General features: G+C 40.8%; 1 protein-coding gene across 1 annotated transcript in view; it reads left to right on the forward strand.

The window, feature by feature from the left end:
* The first annotated feature begins 4,075 nt into the window (after window positions 1–4,075).
* The window catches only part of LOC145412557 (solute carrier family 2, facilitated glucose transporter member 8-like), a 19,314-nt gene continuing 889 nt past the window's right edge, over window positions 4,076–22,500 (forward strand). The window contains exons 1-6 of the mRNA XM_080282462.1: window positions 4,076–4,193; window positions 10,757–10,827; window positions 11,031–11,181; window positions 13,351–13,513; window positions 13,790–14,491; window positions 20,273–20,390. Coding sequence (XP_080138588.1) covers window positions 4,076–4,193; window positions 10,757–10,827; window positions 11,031–11,181; window positions 13,351–13,513; window positions 13,790–14,491; window positions 20,273–20,390 — 1,323 coding nt within the window. The remainder of the gene's footprint in view (window positions 4,194–10,756; window positions 10,828–11,030; window positions 11,182–13,350; window positions 13,514–13,789; window positions 14,492–20,272; window positions 20,391–22,500) is intronic.

The following is a 22,500-nucleotide window of genomic DNA, read 5'->3' on the forward strand; positions in this document are numbered from 1 at the left end:
AAAAAAAACTTTTCATTATTGCAAACTGCGTAATGCTGTGGTGCGATAATGGTTTTGTTAATCATCAAATACAAAATTGAAATGATCGACCTAGCTTCTAGTGGAAAAAAAAAAAAAAAAACACTTCTGGCTCTGATTAGTAGTTATTAGCTTCTAAAACGCGTGACGGTCGGGTCAGGCCGCTCATTGTAATTTTCCGCCCGTTCACGACAGTAAACTTAGCTCGCTTACTTGCTCGTAATTATGGCCAAACATGACAAGAACGTGCGGAAGTATGATGGTCGACTGTCCTTGAGTGTTGGGGAGCGGCACGGCGAGCTTCTTGAACGCAAAAGGTGGTGCGACCAGCATCCTACGTATGGTGCACATTTGCTTTTAAAATTACTCGAGTATGCTATCCGTATTTATATTAAAACAGTAAACAGTGTATAAGAATAAAAGTGAACACTACAGCCTGTGTAATCACATATAACTTTAATAAGCATTTGACCCCAAGTTTTACAAGTCATTCTTGTTCAGACGGACACAACTCTCTGCAAGTCTTTCCGAAATAAATCCCCCCCCCTCCCACATTCCTAATGTTTGTATGTCGAACAAAGCAGTTATTGTGGAAGCAAGAATTGCTCGAAAATGTCCTCTCTGACCATGCCTTTGGGGCCGAGTATTTGTCTGTGTCCTGTGACTTTGACCTTCGATAAATTACTCTTAGAATCGAATTACTTCATTCTTGCCTAACCCTGAACACTTCCACCAACTACAGTTCATATTAGATCATAACTGAATTGATTTTGCCTGGTGATCTTTTTCTCCAATCTTTCTCTGTGACCATGTCTATGAATGATTGGTTTCAAAATCTAATTTCTTTTTCCTGGTTTTAACCTGAACCCTTTTCACAAAGCTTAGTGTACATTGTATGGAAACTGTTTAAATTCACGTTATCATGTGACCAAAACAGATCAAAACTGAGTTACTTGTTTTGTTCAGACACAGACGCACGGATCGAACTTTGACCTTGCCTTGTGACCTTGACATCGGACTGATCGTTCTCAAAATTAATCCTTTTTCTTGCCCAACCCGTAACAATTCCACCCAATTTGGTTCAGATCTAATCAAAACTCTTTTGAGTTGATTTTGTTCTGTAATTTTGGCCTTTGAACTTTCCCCGTGACCTTGACCTTAGACTGATTGTTCTTAAAATCGAATCTCATAGTCCTTGTCTTCCCGGATCGTAACCAGATTTGATGGCACCCAGGACAACGGCTGAAATAGTCAACCCATCCCACGACATTTTTCCACCACCACTATACTATTTTCACCTTAACTTGCCACGAACATTCCTCCTATAGCGTCTTACATCTCATACGTCAGTGACAGAAAAAACAACAACTCTATATCCTTTTCATAGCACATCTTCATGACTACCATCGTATTCGTGCTAATCTGTTGCTACAATTCAGCATTTAAGATGGAGAGATGGTAATTTTCGGCCAAGTTAAAGTAAGAAGCGAATAGCTCTCGACATCCTTCAGCCTCACTTTGACTGCATACCTGACTCAGGTAAATTAGTGTAAATAACAGCATATGAGCATGTAAGAGAGTGCTGTGACACTGATAATGTATAAGTGTTACCTTATACTGTATAATGCTGAAAACCAATGGTGTTAAATTTAACTGTTAAAGAGAGAGAGAGAGAGAGAGAGAGAGAGAGAGAGAGAGAGAGAGAGAGAGAGAGAGAGAGAGAGAGCATGGAAGAAAACGTCTACAGCAGTTGTTCCCAAAGCCAGGGTCGTGAACCAGATTAGGATCCCACGAATGTCCATTACGGTTGCGGGATGGTCTTGAGTAGGCTACACACACACACACACACACACACACACACACACATTGTGTATATATATATATATATATATATATATATATAATATATTTATATATATATATATATATATATATATAGTTTAACTGGGTCATAATTTTACTACTGGAAAGCTGTCAATCGACAAACGCCTTACTCCCGTAAGGGGTGCCTGCGAACGAATCACCTTCAAGTCACCTGGTCCTCGACCATCTGGCTCTCCGTTTTATCCCTTCATCACATTCTCTGTCTCCTCCTCCTTTTCCTCTCTCCACCTGACTCACATACTGTATACCCTCCAAAGTCTCTCGGTCCCATCCTCTCCACATGACCAGGAAAAGAAAAACCATATCTTTTCAATGCTCAGAATTGAAGGGGAACCGTAGATCTCAGAAAAATGAAGTACTGAAGTACCGTTTAGAAAGCCTCCCATGCTTCCGAAAACATTGATTTTTTTGTGTGTGTGGTGAAGATCTAGGCAAAAACAACGAGCAGCGTGGACACTCATAATGACTATGCCCAGACTATGAAGAAGATCGTCACTAGAAGAGTTCATCCCCTGAATAAAAAGCTGCGTGTGTGTGTGTGTGTGTGTGTGTGTGTGTGTGTGTGTGTGTGTGTGTGCTTCTTTGTTTTGTATGTTTCATATTTTGTGATTGTGTGTATTATGTGTGCGCGCGGTATCGATCGACTTGTGGTAAAGCAAAATTTACCTCTGCCAAAGAGGTTGTGTTTTACCCCGCGTTGGTTTGTTTGTGCGTCTGCTTGTTTGTGCGTCTGCTTGTTTGTTTGTTTGTGTCTGTCTGTCTGTCTGTCTGTTAGTAGGATTTCTCAAAATGTTATGAATGGATTTTAATGAAATTTTGTGGACGGGTGGGCCATGGGCCAAGGAATAATATGATCAAATTTGGGCCACGTGGGGATCCGGATCCGGAGTATCCCGCACAATATCTTCAAACGTTCTCAATTAATTTCAATGAAATTTTGTGGAAAGGTGCGCCATGGACCAATAATGGATTAAATTTTGGGACCCTGATCCTGATCCTGATCATATATCCACGGATCTGGATCCGAGATGACTTAAAAGGTTATGAATGGATTTTGATGAAATTTTATGGAAGGGTGGGCCATGGGCCAAGGAAGAAATTATTAAACTTTGGGGCGGATCCTCATCCGGATCCGGAGTATCCCTCATGATATCTCCAAAAGTTCTCTCTAATTTGTCCTCTCTTCACCAACCCTCCCTAGCCTTTACTTCAGTTCCATAATCCCTACAGTCCCTCTGCCCTCCGCTCTTTCACCAGCACGTCACTCTTCATTCCCGCACATTCTCAGTATTTTGCTGAATCCTGCTCTCCTATCAATCACATCTACCTTTGGCACATAAATGACTGAACAAGAGAAGTGGTTCTCAGTGACATTTTTCAAATTCAGTTTCTGCACTTCAAATTATGATACAAGCTTCTAGTTTCCATCATAATTTTCATAACGTGTTATACTTCACGATTCTGCAACACACACACACACACACACACACACACACACACACACACACACACACACACTAAAAATCTGTAGGTGAAACCAGCTGACTACAGTGTGTATAAACATTTACCTAACTATTTGTTCTGAAAACGCTTACAGCTCGCTAACTATTGGATCAATCTAATTTCTGTTTGTTGAATCGTGCTCAGAGGCAATTTTTCTTTCAGTGTGTACAAAATCTACGCGCATACATTAATCAGCGGCGATACAGGAAAAGTGGGACGGTTTTGATTTATATTCATCCAAATGTTTTTAAATTATCGTCCTATCGTATTTATGAGGCATCCACGTGAAAATTGTATTTGCTAAGTGTCTTGACAGGTTTAATAAGAAATTTTACGCGCCAAAAAACGCTTCGCAAAAAAGTTATGAAAATGATTTTTGGGCCAGCGAGGATTGCAATGTGAACAGCAGCTGAAAAAAAAAAAAAAAAAAAAAAAAAACTTTTCATTATTGCAAACTGCGTAATGCTGTGGTGCGATAATGGTTTTGTTAATCATCAAATACAAAATTGAAATGATCGACCTAGCTTCTAGTGGAAAAAAAAAAAAAACACTTCTGGCTCTGATTAGTAGTTATTAGCTTCTAAAACGCGTGACGGTCGGGTCAGGCCGCTCATTGTAATTTTCCGCCCGTTCACGACAGTAAACTTAGCTCGCTTACTTGCTCGTAATTATGGCCAAACATGACAAGAACGTGCGGAAGTATGATGGTCGACTGTCCTTGAGTGTTGGGGAGCGGCACGGCGAGCTTCTTGAACGCAAAAGGTGGTGCGACCAGCATCCTACGTATGGTGCACATTTGCTTTTAAAATTACTCGAGTATGCTATCCGTATTTATATTAAAACAGTAAACAGTGTATAAGGTTAAAAGTGAACACTACAGCCTGTGTAATCACATATAACTTTAATAAGCATTTGACCCCAAGTTTTACAAGTCATTCTTGTTCAGACGGACACAACTCTCTGCAAGTCTTTCCGAAATAAATCCCCCCCCCCCCTCCCACATTCCTAATGTTTGTATGTCGAACAAAGCAGTTATTGTGGAAGCAAGAATTGCTCGAAAATGTCCTCTCTGACCATGCCTTTGGGGCCGAGTATTTGTCTGTGTCCTGTGACTTTGACCTTCGATAAATTACTCTTAGAATCGAATTACTTCATTCTTGCCTAACCCTGAACACTTCCACCAACTACAGTTCATATTAGATCATAACTGAATTGATTTTGCCTGGTGATCTTTTTCTCCAATCTTTCTCTGTGACCATGTCTATGAATGATTGGTTTCAAAATCTAATTTCTTTTTCCTGGTTTTAACCTGAACCCTTTTCACAAAGCTTAGTGTACATTGTATGGAAACTGTTTAAATTCACGTTATCATGTGATCAAAACAGATCAAAACTGAGTTATTTGTTTTGTTCAGACACAGACGCACGGATCGAACTTTGACCTTGCCTTGTGACCTTGACATCGGACTGATCGTTCTCAAAATTAATCCTTTTTCTTGCCCAACCCGTAACAATTCCACCCAATTTGGTTCAGATCTAATCAAAACTCTTTTGAGTTGATTTTGTTCAGTAATTTTGGCCTTTGAACTTTCCCCGTGACCTTGACCTTAGACTGATTGTTCTTAAAATCGAATCTCATAGTCCTTGTCTTCCCGGATCGTAACCAGATTTGATGGCACCCAGGACAACGGCTGAAATAGTCAACCCATCCCTCGACATTTTTCCACCACCACTATACTATTTTCACCTTAACTTGCCACGAACATTCCTCCTATAGCGGCTTACATCTCATACGTCAGTGACAGAAAAAACAACAACTCTATATCCTTTTCATAGCACATCTTCATGACTACCATTGTATTCGTGCTAATCTGTTGCTACAATTCAGCATTTAAGATGGAGAGATGGTAATTTTCGGCCAAGTTAAAGTAAGAAGAGAATAGCTCTCGACATCCTTCAGCCTCACTTTGACTGCATACCTGACTCAGGTAAATTAGTGTAAATAACAGCATATGAGCATGTAAGAGAGTGCTGTGACACTGATGATGTATAAGTGTTACCTTATACTGTATAATGCTGAAAACCAATGGTGTTAAATTTAACTGTTAAAGAGAGAGAGAGAGAGAGAGAGAGAGAGAGAGAGAGAGAGAGAGAGAGCATGGAAGAAATCGTCTACCGTAGTTGTTCCCAAAGCCAGGTTCGTGATCCAGATTAGGATCCCACGAATGTCCATTACGGTTGCGGGATGGTCTTGAGTAGATTACACACACACATACACACACACACACACACACACACACACACACACACACACACACACACACATTGTATAGAGAGAGAGAGAGAGAGAGAGAGAGAGAGAGAGAGAGAGAGAGAATATTAGTTTAACTGGGTCATAATTTTACTACCGGAAAGCTGTCAATCGACAAACGCCTTACTCCCGTAAGGGGTGCCTGCGAACGAATCACCTTCAAGTCACCTGGTCCTCGACCATCTGGCTCTCCGTTTCATCCCTTCATCACATTCTCTGTCTCCTCCAACTTTTCCTCTCTCCACCTGACTCACATACTGTATACCCTCCAAAGTCTCTCGGTCCCATCCTCTCCACATGACCAGGAAAAGAAAAACCATATCTTTTCAATGCTCAGAATTGAAGGGGAACCGTAGATCTCAGAAAAATGAAATACTGAAGTACCGTTTAGAAAGCCTCCCATGCTTCCGAAAACATTGATTTTTTTGTGTGTGTGGTGAAGATCGAGGCAAAAACAACGAGCAGCGTGGACACTCATAATGACTATGGTAGGACAAATCTAAACTTGCGGCTAGGGTGGGGCACGACCCTCTGTACAGTGGTGCTATGTTTCCCAAACCCGCGATGTGAAACGGCTGTTATACATGTAAAAGGCATAACAAATACGATAAACACATATGAATACAATGTTAACGTGTGTATTATAATATATGAAAGAACAGTAAACTTATTATGCATGAAATATTTTTACGGCAATACAGAAACGTGGCATAAATATTTTACAGTGGTGCTTAAAAAAAAAAAAAAAGTAGTCACTTTTATTGGCTTTTACCGTATTTCTGGGGTGGGTAATAATGTCACAATTGTGATTATAAGATAATGTGCAGGAATATAAGTAAAAATATGCCAATTTCTTAGTAAAAGAAAAAATAATACATTAAACCCTCGTGAGCGGCAACACTCACTCAGACCCAGACTAACCCGAAAGCCTCCTCGTGTCACTTAACTTTGTGTCCTTACCTCCTGGGAGGTGTGAAAATAAAGTCAAATTTACAATATGTACAATATAATGTTAAAGAAAATAACCAAAATGTATCCTAAAACACCATAGATGAGAGAGAGAGAGAGAGAGAGAGAGAGAGAGAGAGAGAAGGGGGGGGGGAAGAAGGCAGGCCAGAGGAGGTGTTGAGGGATGGAAGAAGGGAGGGAAGGAGGGAAAGAGTGATTGAATGAAAAATCATGGCGTCGCACCAGCGAGATCATCTGGCGACATATGCCAAACAATAATAAATATTTTAAATATTATTAGATATAACAAAAAAAAAAAAAAAAATGAAAGTCACTCATAAAAGAAACAAAATTCCCCAGGGTGCGGCACATCTCCCCCAGGAGAGAGAGAGAGAGAGAGAGAGAGAGGGGGGGTGGTGGCATCGCGGTATGGAAAACGTGGCATCACTGTACAGAGCTTCGTGCCCCACCCTAGCCGCAAGTTTAGATTTGTCCTACTATAGGTGCGTGCCCAGACTATGAAGAAGATCGTCACTAGAAGAGTTCATCCCCTGAATAAAAAGCTGCGTGTGTGTGTGTGTGTGTGTGTGTGTGTGTGTGTGCTTCTTTGTTTTGTATGTTTTATATTTTGTGATTGTGAGTATTATGTGTGCGTGCGGTATCTATCGACTTGTGGTAAAGCAATATTTACCTCTGCCAAAGAGGTTGTGTTTTACCCCGCGTTGGTTTGTTTGTGCGTCTGCTTGTTTGTTTGTGTCTGTCTGTCTGTTAGCAGGATTTCTCAAAATGTTATGAATGGATTTTAATGAAATTTTGTGGACGGGTGGGCCATGGGCCAAGGAATAAATGATCAAATTTGGGCCACATGGGGATCCGGATCCGGAGTATCCCGCACAATATCATCAAAAGTTCTAAATTAATTCAATGAAATTTTGTGGAAAGGTGCACCGTGGACCAATAATGAATGAAATTTTGGGACCCTGATCCTGATCCTATATCCACGGATCTGGATCCGAGATGACTTAAACGGTTATGAATGGATTTTGATGAAATTTTATGGAAGGGTGGGCCATGGGCCAAGAAAGAAATTATTAAACTGGGGCGGATCCTTATCCGGATCCGGAGTATCTCTCATGATATCTCCAAAAGTTCTCAGTGAATTTCAATGATATTCTCTACAAAGGTGGGCCAGGGGCCAAGAAAGAATTGACTAAATTTGGGGGCGGGTCCGGATCTTATATCCACAGATCCGGATCCGGATCTTTTATAATGGCAATGGCATTGACAGAGGTATGTGCTCTCTGGCCGATTTCTAGTTTCATGTGAGATTATGTGATTTTCACAACAATTAGTAATGAAAGCTGCATATAGCAGCACTTTGGGTCATCAGAAAGGGAAAATATTTATGAACACCATAAATAGCTTGCGAGTCACTGACCTAGTAAGAAACATAGGATAACTGAAAATCACATAAAAGAGAGCAGTAAGAGATTGCAAACCTCCGCCAAGGTGGAATGTGTGGTAGATCTCATGGAGATGTTATCTTATAATTTTTGTGCAGCATTGTAGGCATTATTTATTGAGTTAGACACAAAAATGTTGAAACTGCAACTATCCCGTAGGGGTAGAGAATCCTTTAAAAAATTCCTGGGTCTTGATAATGATCCGGATCACCACAAAAATCTAATGGATTGTTACTTGGACCATACTGTACCCCTCCAAAAACTTACAGCAAAATCCGTTCATAACTTTTTAAGTAATCCTGCTAACAAACACACAAACCAACGCTGGCAAAAACATAACCTCCTTGACGGAGGTTATTAACACCTATTTCACATGCAAAAGAATAACACATTGTCATCATTTTGTCACTCAATGCAGCGTCAGCTGAGGACTGCACTTTATCGAGTGAGTGGATCGCGGATGTCCCCACATGTAAGAAAATCCACTAAAACTAACCTTTTACAAAATAACTAGAGACACGAATCGGCTTGTCTTGTGGACTGTACAAAACTAGACGTAATGTCATCATTATAATGAACTTTTTTGTGGTTTATCATGTATGAGGGGCCAGTAAGCAAACCAGTAAATGAGAGAAAATAAAAAATAATACACGCCTACATTGATATGGTTAAATTTGGCAGAAAACACATTCCATGTCCATTATCCAGCTCATGTGCATGAGTAAAGAGTGATGTCTACTGACGGTGCCACTTCTGGGAAGGAAACACACGTGGGGCGCCAAACGGGTTGCCAGTCACCACCAAAACACTTTAAGGCGGTAATAATGATAACCATTATTTATAAGCTGAAAATTCCGAATTATCCTGACCAGTGTAGCAGTGTTACAATCTTTTCTGCTAAGAGTTGAAAATATCCATTTTACTTTATTATTTTCAGATAAATAAAATAAACTGATTATGACAGACATTGGCGCGCGCGCGCGCACACACACGCACACACACACACACACACACACACACACACACACACACACACACACACACACACACACACACACACACACACACACACACACACACACACACACACACACACACACACACACACACACACACACACACACACACACACACACTGCATCAGTCTGTAATCCCCCCAGTAAAATGTTCTTCATGCATCAGCCGGGGAAACAGTGCACTCTTATTCCTCATCACGAAGCTGTTTGTTGAACTCGAGGAACTATACCCACAGTTGGAAACGGTGATTATTTGTACCCTTTAACGGTATTAATAATGATGGAACAAGTGCATATTTTATGTAGTGGGGTGAGAGACAGAGAGGGAGGGGGAAGTAGAGGAGAGGGAAGCAATAAGATTAGGTGTTCAGAGAGAGAGAGAGAGGGAGAGAGAGTGATTGGTGGATCGATGGGTGAGTGAGAGATTGGAGGGTCGATGGGTAGGTGCGTAGGTGAGTGGGTTAATGAGAGAGCTGATGGGTGGGTGGTTAGGTGAGAGAGTTGATGGGTGGGTGAGTAGGTGAGTGAGTGGGAGGGTGAGTGAGTGAGTGAGTTTAAATTGGTGGGTGGATCTTGAGTGAATGTGTGAATGCATGGGAGGGTGAGTGGGTGATGAATGAGTGGGTGAGTGGCTAATTGAATTAAATAGCTAGCTACTTAGTTGTTAGTTGGATATTTCTGTAAGCCTAGAAAGCCCATCTTCGCCATCGCATCTATAACAGCAACGAAATTCTGAAGCAGCCCTGTTCACTCTTAAATTTCATCTCTTTCTCTACGATTACGTGTTTTTAACATTGCTCAGACTACCACGAGATCACTTCATTCAGGGTAAGAAGGAGGTCTCTTAATGAAAGTGATTAATAAAGGCAAAATCTAACCCCTTCAGTTCGAAATCAATAAACGAATTAAAGTCGTCTGGTTATAGGGAGAATGATTTAAAGTACACAATTTGTCTGCTCGAGCCCAGATCCTAGTCCCCAGTTCACAAATCAGCTTACAGTGTACTTCCTGTAGTAGCTACTGAATGTTCTTCCGGTAAAGACAGAAAGGAACGTTCAAGTTTCATGTTCTTTCGGTAAAAATAGTCGCAAGTTTTAGTTACGGAGGGAAAAATGTAACATATTTTTCCAGTGTTAGGATGTGTTCCAAAATCCTTCAGCTTTTCTTCAAACAACTGGTACTGTAAACTGGGGAAACTGACAAATCATCTGTATAGGCAAGACTGGAGCTTTAATTTCCATATTTTTTATAGTGTACTGTGCATTTATTACGAGTAGGAATGCAGAACACGACAAAGGGCCGTTTATAATAAGGCAGTATATGTCGTTTATGTAGTCATCCGTGTCTGTTCTCCTGTCATCTTGTCTGGTCGAAGAGTGGAAAAGGTTTGTTCTGTAATAGCTTCACCCCGGTGACGTATTTCCATCCTATTCTCGCTACATTCAGACGATTTAACTTCGCTAAGAGGAATATTAAAATTACGGATGAGTTATAGCCTTCATCTCGTTAACTACGTGGGATCCTTTCTTAGAAAAATGCAATAATCTGAAGGTAGCAAGAATAAAATTAGAATTATACTCGGATTCAAGGATTAACAGCTTTACTAACTTCCAGAGTTGGAGGCCTTGTCAAGAAAATGCGGCGTGGAGCCAGAGGGAGAACGACGAGTCAGGTTACTGAAGCAGGTGGGAAACATTCCTCTCAGGTTACTCTCAGGAAGGGGAAACAGACTTTAAAACACAGTGAGAATGAGATATATATTTTTCCTATTGTGTCCTAAGCTCATCAACTCCTGTGAGTAACATTTTTTCAAAATATAAGAAGCTGCTTCCAAATTTCACCTTCCAACAACGAAATTTGAACCACCTATTTATTTTTCTATTACCAGTTGGCTATAGTGATGGTTGCCGTGCTGGGCCTCGTCTCCTTGGGCTCCTCTTACTCTTGGCCCTCCCCGGCGATGTCCAGCTTGGCCATCAACAACGCTACGCTGGTGGGCACCCAGATCGTCCTCACCAGCACACAAATGGACATGACAGGCAAGGATATAGACCCTCTCATGATCAGATCTTCTCAGGTATTACATTCTAGGAAACGTCTAACGATTATGTTCAGAAAAGAGTGAGTCTTGAGTGCCTGCGAGTGTTCATTCTGTCTCCGTTAACCTCATGATGGTCAAGAAAACTCATGTTCTAGCTAACACTGGATTGTTTTATCAACTGAGTCAAGGCAATCTGACAATGTAAAGACAACCTTTTCTGTAAGTTTAAATTGACGTTCTTATTTTTTTTTTTCTAATAGCACCACATATTTCTCATCTTTTGACATATTCATGTGAATTATAAGAGCTTCCAAGCCAACAACCATCTAACAGGGTAGGTGGAGCTCGTTAGTCTTAATTGGCAGACTACCTACGAGAAGGAAAACCTCGAATGTAAACCTGGCGTGGTCTTGCAAGGATAGTATCCCCCAGTTCCTCCAAATATTTAAAATCACTGACAAAAATCAGAGAAAATTCACACTGCCGTAACTGCCCGCGGCTCCATCCAAATGGACAAGTTCTTATGGCCGTCTGGAATGAGAGAGACGTGCATGAGGACAGTAAGAGGGTGGAGTAAGTGAATGAGTTTATGAATCCCAGGAATGTTGTGGTGGCATTGTATGAAAAGAATATGAGAGGATGTGGAGTGAAATGTGTAAGGTACGAATGCGCATGGAAGATGCAAAGAAAGAACTACGTTGTTAATGAGTGATAAGTTGGAGAGGGAAACAAAAGATAATAAATGTGTCAGCTCGAGATGTATGTATGTCAAGCTCCAGTTCGGAAGAATGAATGTGGCAGTGGCTGTAGCTTACGCACCTAGTGATGACGAGGATAAGTTGTAGCTTACGCACCTAGTGATGACGGGGATAAGTTGTAGCTTACGCACCTAGTGATGACGGGGGTAAGTTAGAGAAGATAGGTTCTGGGGTAAGTTGGACGAAGCGATAGAACGGATTCCCAGAAGCTATAAAGCGTTTGGATGGGTGATTTGAATGGTAGAGTTTAGTTCAGTGTATTACGTAATGGGTCGTTATGGAGGTCTCTCTCTCTCTCTCTCTCTCTCTCTCTCTGTATATATATATATATATATATATATATATATATATATATATATATATATATATATATGTATACAGAGAGAGAGAGAGAGAGAGAGAGAATAATCGGCAGAAATAGAAGCAAGTGGTGATGACAGAGCCTAGAAGTTGGCACTCTCTCCAAGACGGTCAGGGACATGTACAGGGTGCTATAAATGTTACTGTTGGTCATTAACAGGGTCATATCTAGCACACTGGAAAAATGAGGGGAGGGGGGTTGATTCCTGGTAGAATGACCCCTTCATGTACCTAAAGAATAAAAAAATAAAAAATGCACATTTAATTTACTTGCTTTAATCATACAACAATAATATAGGCATATGCAAATGCAGTAAAATATTCGCTGCATATACTTTGGTAAATCAAATTTTTTCTTAAAGTACTCATTGGTCTACCGAAAACAGGGGGGGCATACGTCCCACCATGCCGCCCCCTCTAAATCCGTACCTGATCAGTGACAGAAATGTTGTAGACTTGTTCACCAAGTTGATTAGTGAATGAAAATCTGAGCTACCGGTTTCTGCGAACATAAAAAATAGCTAAAATAGAAGTATCTGATAAAGGAGTGATGGCCGTCTTCCACTGCTGAAGTGAAATAATCAGAGAAGTTTGCATAACCAGTAGAGTCAGGGGAAAAGTAAGTAACTCTGATATTATCATCATCATCACCATCATCATTCTTCTTCTTCTTCTTTACGTGGGGTGAGGTAAGATCCAGAAAACAGGGAAAAGAGGAAAATATATTAGTAATTTTTTTTTTAGAAAACGCACGATGAGTGTTATTTGTAAAATTCAGTTTTGCATATAAATACTTGAGTAAAAAAAAAAAAAAATAAAGGACTCCTGTTCTGGTACAGGATCAGCTCTGCAGAGGCCTAGTTAACAAATATATAGTTCGAAAATAATGCGACGTATATCTTGTACAAGCATGCAAGCAAACATACTTATGGATGGAGAATATGAATCATATAAAAACTGTAGCTGAATATAAAATGGAGGTATGGGGAGGCAGGGGACAATAATGCATGATACATAAATGTTAAATAGGTTGCATGAACGTTTTGCAGCAAGTATGATGGCGGCGGGATATTTTCTGGGGCCATGGGTGTATGGACAACTTGTGGGGCGATGTGGGCGGGTGAGAGGAATGCAGGGGTTGGTGGTTCCTTTCCTTCTTGGGTGGCTGATGCTGGCCTTGGCTCCTACCCCGTCCGTTCTTATTACTGCCAGGTGAGATTGTTACCATTCGTAGCAATGTTTTTATGAGTGCTTTGCTGTTAATAATCAAATTATTTTCTTCTCGTTATCAGAATATCCTCAACTTTATTCGTTTGTGCTATTTATGTCAACTATTCCAAATCCCACTTCATATACAGTATATATTCTTAACTGTTTCTTCTTTCTCTTCAGTAGTCAATTGCAGTTTTCACAAGAATTATCAACTGCATAAAAAAAAGATATTGGAAGAGCTATTGAACTGACTGTGATGTAAGGTATGTGGTTCAGATTTGTTATAGGACTGGCCGGTGGGATAGCATCAGGGGTGGTGACGATGTACGTGACGGAGGTGTCTGATATCGAAGTGAGGGGCAGGATGCTTGCAGGGACGGCCCTCGCCATCGTGGTGGGTGTCCTGTACACAGTGCTGCTGGGGTACCTGTTGCCCTGGTTCTACCTGTCTCTCGTGTGTGCCTTGCCTCCCTTGGCCCTTTTCATAGGCACCTTGTTCTTGCCACCGTCGCCGTCATATCTGGTGGTGCGAGGTGAGAAGGCCAAGGCAGCCCAGGTGCTGAGGCAGCTGAGGGGATCCTACGCTGATGTGGCAGCTGAAGTCACCAAACTGGAAGCCATGAACTCAGGGGCTTCCAGTGGGTGGCATGGTCTGCTGGATGCCAAGATCATGAAGCGTCTGTTAGTCGTCATGTCGCTTTTCCTCTTCCAGAACTTCAGTGGAAATTATCTTTTCATAACCCAGACATCTCGTGTCGTGCGATCTGCTGGCTCTTATCTAGATCCAGACCTAGCAGCAGTGTGTGTAGGGGTGCTACGAGTCATTGGCACACTGATCTCTGCATACCTAGTGGACAAAGCAGGACGTCGGTTGTGCCTTTTGATCTCACACGCCTTAAATGCATCATCACTAACACTGCTCGGAGGTTTTGTTTTTTTGGCTGAGGCAACCCCACAAGAAGACAGCACTTATATCAGGTTTGTATGTTTGAGAATTGCGTGTGTCGTTATAAAAACTAAACAAAATTTACTGGATTTTACTGATCATTTTGAATTATTATTTGCCATGGGAGAGGCCAGAATAAAGTGCAGCTTCATATCTGCTTGGTCATATTACCGAGCTTGGTCAGTTAAGCCTAAGGCAAGAAATTTGTCCATGTTCAGAAACTGCTTTTGACATAACAAGAAAAGAATTATTTTTTTCCACCACGTTTTCTGAGAATATACGGATATGTGAATAATTGATCCATAATTATTATTTTTCATCACCCTTACAGAACTTCCCACTTTTACAATGCGGTAGGTGGTATCAAGAAATAACAAAAATAAACACAAAGTAAGAGAAACTATCAGCAAAATCTCCCGAGCATTGGATCACACATCAACTGTAATCTTGTTTCCAACCCACAAGAGATGCCATTCACATGTATGCTTTATCCTATCAGACCATTTTCGTAATACCAGACAGGGGTAGAGACGCTCCGTCGATGAGCTTCTCAAAATGAGCTGCAAGGCTTGGTGGATGAGTTTGAGAGAGTGTGTAAGAAACGGAATCTAAAGGTGAATGTAGGGAAGAGTAAAGTGATGGTCTTTGAGAGAGATGAAGTCAGTGAATGTACAGCGAGGTTGGATGGTGAGGAATTGGAAAATGTGAGTACGTTTAAGTACTTGGGTAGTGTGATGAGTAAGGATGGAGGTTTGGAGGGTGAAGTGCTTGAAAGGGTACAGCAGGGCAGAAAGGTTGCTGGTTCTTTGAAAGCAGTGATAAGAAACAGGGAAGTGGGCATGGAAGTGAAAAAGTTACTACATGACAGTATTGTGATACCAACTCTAACGTACGGAAGTGAAGCTTGGACGTTGTTGGAAGGACACAAGTCAAGAGTGAGAGCCGTAGAAATGAGTTATTTAAGAGGAGCCTGTGGAGTCACATGGAGAGACAGGCTGACGAATGAGGATATAAAGGAGCGTTGTGGTGTTGATGTGGATGTGATAGGAAGCGTTATGAGGAACACACTGAGGTGGTTTGGCCATGTGGAGAGGATGGAGGGTCAAAGACTGACGAAGAGAGTGTATGTGAGTGAGGTGGAGGGGGAAAGAGGGAGGGGGAGGCCGAGGATGAGATGGAGAGGTATATGAGAGAGGGGGGTGTGAGTTGGGAGCAGGGGAGTGAAATGGCGGGGGACAGGGCGACTTGGAGGCGATTTGTTTGTGGCCACCCCAAACGGGATTGAGGCGTCTGGCAATAGATAGATAGATAGACTTCACCCCCCATTTATATTATTTTGTTAGCCGTTTGCTCTTTCACTGTCTGCCCCTCGCCATTTCATGTTGTCACGCCGTACGAGACCAGGGCTGCGTTTCAACAGCTGGAGCGCCACGGATCGTGACGGCGCTTTCGAGAGCGAAAGTGTGGGGGGAGAAGGGGGGATTGTCGCGGCCTCCGTCGCGGTTGAAACTATTCGGTGAGGTGGGTCTCTCTGGCGACATCTGACAGCTGTAAATGGTTCAGATCACAGTCGTGTAAAGGATAACAACTTTAAATACCAGGGTATTATTCTGTGTAATTTGGGAAAGTGAATGGATTTTGAATACTAACATGTCATATATGAAAAGATTTGTTACAATACCCTCTTCATTTCAATTAAGTATTGATTTTCGACTTAATGAAAATAAAGACTATGCGGATCTAAAGAGTACAGACTTTGGGTTTGTTTTCATTCATTGCCGCGAAAATCATACTTTTATGAAGTACCTCCTCACCTCTGCACAATGATCATATCTTCCAAAGTCATCTTGTTCCACTATAGTCTTGCACTGCTGGGTTCATTTCGTCTTCAAAATTGGAGGAAATTACAAGAGGAAGCAGCTGTGGCGAAGGCAGGATTTGTTATGGTTCTTCATTACGGCTTAAATATTTCCAAAGCATTCCGGCAATATGCATTTACAATTATATTTTGCTGACAAATATTCATGTAACATTAATACTGTTGTCAGTAATGATCAAATATACATAACTGCTAAGTATTCTGAAAGAAGGATATCTAGAGTAAAAGCGAATTAGCGCTCCAGGTATTTGGTGGTTTCGCTGCTACCCCCACTACCCCTGGACCGCTCTGGGACGCTAAGGCCTGTTGAAATGCAGCCCAGTTCTTCATGGCATGCCACACCTTTGCAGACTCATTTACATGTAACTCTTTCACCACCCTGATCATATCAGTCCTCTTTGTGTCGCCAAAACATCGAAGCACAGAGTTTTATGCCTTTTGACCATGATATTACCTTTTTTTTTTTTTTTTAATGTGCCTCCATAATTCTTGTTCTGCTTAGCGTTCACTTGCGCAGGTGAGATGCTTGGCGGTGATTGGAGTGAGATATGTCAACAATTGTCATATGTTGCTGTGTCTGAGTCAAGAGCGTCATCCTTGGTATAAACTTCATGCCAAGGGCTGAGTCGAGGTGTGATTTGACCTGAGTCTTGTACTGTCCTGCCCCTTTTGTATGGCGAATGCAGGTTGCTTGGTTTCTTAGATCCTGGTTTACTCAGGGGTTAAACTAATGCTCTTTCTATCGCGTTTTAGCATGCAGACTTAACAGTGCGATGTACTGTGACTCAGAACTATGATGTGAAATACCTGAAATTAGTACTATCATGCTTTTCTTCCTCGATGTTCCAGTTCACTCTGTGCTGATCCCATTCTGACATGTTGGTTGTCCTGATGGGCAGATTGGCTAACTGTATCCAGCTTGTCTGTTGCACCTGATGTACTGTTGTAGTCCGAGTTATGGTCAGACAGCATTCATTCTGACCCCCTATCGCAACTAAGGACGGAGTGAAGGAAAAAATCTGTCAATCAAGAAGACAGAACCCCGGTCGTTGGGGACCGAACAAAGCTTCTTTTCGTCCTGACGTGGCACATATAAGACTAATTAACCACAGGAATATCACACCGTTCCTCACTGCTACATTGGCACTAAGTTACTCATTCAAACAGTTACCCAGACCCGTGCTTTGCTACCATCAGTAAATCCTCTACAACACTCCGCTACCTCCATAGTGTAATGTAGCACCTTCCATAGTCCCTCGCTGTTCAAAATGTCATATATATACAGTATATATTATTTTTTCAAATATATGTTCTTTCTTCACAGTTTGCCTTTTTGTAAATATTCAACCCACGTATTTTATACCAGTCTGGAAGTGACTTTTCTGTAATATATCTAAGAGTCAGTAACCTTCTGTAATACGCACTTAGTACAACTCTTAATTTATTTTGTGATGGCTTTAGTACTCACTCTTGTAGGGTCCCTTCTCATTTCAGTGACACAACTCCATTGTTTCAGGTATATCTGGTGTATTTTTCATAAACACTGCACTCTCGTGACAATAAATAACAGTTTCTGCATGTTACTTTGTCAACTCCTACTACCTTCCCATTCGTCAGTCCTGCAGTGTCTTCTTGATTTCTCTCGTAGATGAAGTTCTCGACACCTCATTACTTGTTAATCTCTTTTAATTCATGAGTGCATTGTTTTCAGTCATCATATTTGTTTCAGTTTGCCTTTATATTCTGAGTTTCATTATCAGATTGGTGGTGACTTAGTGAATGAAAGATGAACTTTACTGCATGCTCAAGTTCAGATCCTGTTTTGTTGATATTTTTCTGCATAAACAAATTCTCATGTTCTTTCAATCCTCAGTATCTGGTGATTATTTGTGGAGCAACTGTGAACAATATATGCAATTAGTAGCCTTTCCACGTTACAGCGCGTATTTGTTTCCAAGATAAAGAGGCCACACAAGCTTTACCCTCATCATGGGTTTCACAGATGACTGTCAAACCTGGACGTTTGCATGCCTCTTCGAGTTGTCTGTTTTAAGCATACAGCAAATGCTGTTCAGGTGGGAGTGTCAGGATCCACCTCCATTTCTTTTGTTGGTTGTGTACTGGATATAATCTTTGTCAAACGATGTACTTAAGAGGAAAAAATCAGGAAGTAGATTTTTTTTTTTTTTTGGGGGGGGGGAGGGAAGTTCACTTTATATAAATATTTTGCACTTTGAAAGTACTGCTCTTTAATCATAGCTTATAAGGTCAATTTCTCATTATCTGATTATCCATCAACAGCATACGGGTCCTGGGGTAGACTGCTCAGTCGAAGCATTCAGGGTGAAGGATCTTGTCACTCGCCCCTTGTCGCCCGCTGTGTGATCATAAGAATTGGTTAAAATGAGTTTGTAACAGGATCTTCAGTAGTCCGTGCCTTGTTAGGGCGCGTCCACACGCGCCCTCTAACATATGTTGGCAGCACGGCTGGTAACATGTTCGGGAACATGTTTGCAGCAGTATTTGGACAGATGTATGCAAACATGTTTCAGTGCAGCTTCGAACATTGGCAGCTGAGGCAACGGAATAAGCGTGTTCATACGAAGCTGCTGAGACTTCATCATGATGTTGCCAGCATGATCAGGACACTGCTGTTCCCAACATGTTTGCAGCGGTTCGTTACTTTGTTGATTACATGTTGCTAGGACTTGTTCGAGCACACGTGTGGACGCGCCCTTTACATTTACATAAGATACCTTATTATTATGTAGGGTATATGGAAAGTACCTTTTATATATACGAGTATATATATATATATATATATATATATATATATATATATATATATATATATAATCTCATCAGCCGTTTGGGTGTCCACTGCAGGACCGGCCTATCCCGACCAAAGTGGGGACGATACAGCCAATGTATCTCTACCAAGTGGCTGAGGCTGTTTGATAGAGATTGCATTTAGGATAAGTGCTTGTAAGTGTAATTGTAGTGTTGAAGTGGCTTTGGATGTGTGTGTAGTCTGTGAACCAAGTGTAATCGGCCCGCGCAAGTCGACTGGGTGCAAGCATACTTTATAGTATGCGACACTGGTTCAGCCACAGCACCCCTTTTGCCCGCCAATGCAGTACGTGGCCTGAAGAACTTTACCACTGGACCACAGAGGCTCCATATTTATATCAATCTCTCTCTCTCTCTCTCTCTCTCTCTCTCTCTCTCTCTCTCTCTCTCTCTCTATCTCTATATATATATATATCTCTATATATATATATATATATATATATATATATATATATATATATATATATATATACAGTGTATAGTGTATTACTTGTGTCAGTGTCTGACCTTCTAACCTCTAACCTCTGACTAAAGCGGTACCGCCGAAGTATTTGTCCCAGCATCATTAGAGGTTGGTTTCCGTGTGTGGTGTCCTGAGTGTGTTTGTTAGGCATCGACCGGAATTTTACAGTGTTGAAGGCTGTGTAATGTTTGCTGTGTAATACCATTTCATTTATTTACCACTTAGCAAGATGAAAAGCCATAATACGCATCATAATTGCCCATTTAAGTTTTTTTTTTTTTTCATTCATTGCCAGACGCCATGTATCCCAGACGGGATGGCCAAGGGCTTAGAGTTAATTGTTTTACAGGGAGGGGCACTAATCCTCCGCCAACTCCACTTGACACGTAGGGATGAAAAACCATAATACGCATCATAATTGCCCATTTAAGTTATATCATTATATAATTCTAACATATTGACCATAACCGTTGTCAAAGGAAGTCATAGCATGTTTCAGTCATCTGTATGACACGAGTATGTCTTCAAAATTGTTGACAAGTTTTTTGAAACATAAGATTAACCACTTGATGTCCTGTGGACTGATAACCTTATATGCATCATTCACTGTTACGTTCTCAGACTGAGCTGGGTACCTCTGGTCTGCGTGTTCGTAGCAGTGACAGCACTCAGTATTGGAGCTCACCCCATTCCCTACATACTGTCTGCTGAGTACTTTGCCACTAACATCAGGGCTAAGGTGAGTGCTTGGGAAAGTCCTGGCATCTGTGATGTGATTGAAAACTTAATGTCAAAGAAACTGCACGATTTCAGTCAGTTATAATGTTTACTATGAATATAACAATGCAGAATTTATCGCCGACATAAATGAGGATGGGCATGCACTATAAGCAGGAGGGGGGGAAAACACAAAAGCTGAAATTTCTATTACCAGAGCACCATGTGAAGTAGGCTATACATCCGACCAATCATTCATCACATCTTCAACGTTCCCGGTTTCATGGCAGTGGTAGAAATGTCGCTCTTGCAACACGTGTGGGGTAGAGCCATTCCGTCAGTTATCAAGTTATAAAAAGAACTAAAGCATCCGCGTGCATCAATGAACCATCCAGTTTTGTCCATCGTCAGTATTTTTGTTTCATCATCCATTTCTTGCCGTCTGTACATTCACCCACCATTTCATACATCTTGTTCTTGGTCTTCCACACATGATATCTTCCAGGACACGTGTGTATTTTTTTTTTTTTTTTTCAATCACTCTACGTATTCACACGATCTAAACACGCAAAAATTTTCCCATTGATCATTAAACTTCGTTACACATTTGTGCTGTAGAATTTACATGTCTGGGTTGGGAGCATTGGGCTTGATAAGTATATACGTTATTAATAGTTGAATAATAATAACAGACTTGATTCCTTCCCCGTTGACGCTCATTTCGTTCCGTGGTAGTAGGCTTGTGTCTTCTCTCCCTGTGTGCTGTACTCTTCTCTGCCTGTCTGTCCTCTGTATTCCCACCTCTTCCAAAGTTAAAGTGAGGTAATGTGAGAGTCGATGTGCAAGAGGGTTTTACGGAAGAAAGTACAAGAGAGATCTGATTGCTAGGCTGCCTCACCAGAAAGTGACTACTTTTCTCCCGCGCCCATTTGTCACCTGAGCCCACTACGTGACATTAGATCTTGCATTATTTACCTAGCGTAAGCATGACATGTTTGAGTCTTTGCTCGACTGTGTATACAGAGAACAGTATGTACTCATCTACCTAATGAATGATTTATGGCCTAAAGTCATTCATTGAGCTCAGTATTTCTTGTCCTGTTGTCATTAAACCCGCCACATTTTCAACAGGTTTACATTTAATGTTCTCGATTATTCTTAGTCTTGCCACTCCAGATACACATCTTAATATAGGCACAATCACTTCTTCATTCAGACAGTTCTCTTGCAGTTTCCTGTTCTGTATCAAGGTCTTAATTGTAACAACCATTTTTCTTCTTCGTCCCGTTTCATTTCTAGTTTTTTTATTACACATTTTCCTCTTTTTTTTTTTTTTTTTTTTTTTTTTTTTAATCATTTCTCCAGGATACAGTATGTTCTCCAATACTTCAAATTTACTCCTGTCTTTATTCATTTTGTGACATTGCTCCTCAGATATTCATGAAATCTTCACTCCAATTCCCCTTACTTTGATACCGGGATATCACATGACCTTGTCTCACTCCATCATTGATACTGAACCACTCTTTTAAAATATACGGCAATTAGTAGGCTACCCATATTTCCACGCTGTTATGTAAGTTATTATATATTTATTTATTTATATTTATTTAGCTGCCTGTTTATTTGCATTTCTGTGTATAGATGTAAGCCACATACACTTGCCAGAGAGTCATTCTGTCTTCCATCAAGGAAAATGGGTGCCAAACACCAGCTGTGTTCTACACTTACTATCTCTGTTTTCATTTCTCCTGTGGTTGATTTGCAATCATTTCTTTAAGGGATGATAGTTCATTTTTTTGGTTGAAAATGAAATTATGCGTCAGTCTAAATGAAACTTTACTGGATAATAGCTGTGGTACCTACTTAAGCATGTAGAAAGTTTCAGGACAATACATGAAGAAAAGAAAAAAAAAATATTCAGTAAAATCTTGATTTATTTAACCTAACTTTCACTGACTACTGCTCCTAAGTGAGTAAACATATAATCATTTTAAAAATATCAGTGATTAAACTAATCATTTACAAATAAACCTCAGGGATTAGTTTTGCCAAATATAGCTATTATCCAGTAAAATTTCATGTAAATTGATGAATAATTTCATTTTCAACCAAAAAAAATGAACTCTCCC

This window comes from Coenobita brevimanus, chromosome 93, assembly GCF_032717465.1.
Source record: "Coenobita brevimanus isolate Jiangsu-jjx chromosome 93, ASM3271746v2, whole genome shotgun sequence".
Lineage (NCBI taxonomy): Eukaryota > Metazoa > Arthropoda > Malacostraca > Decapoda > Coenobitidae > Coenobita > Coenobita brevimanus.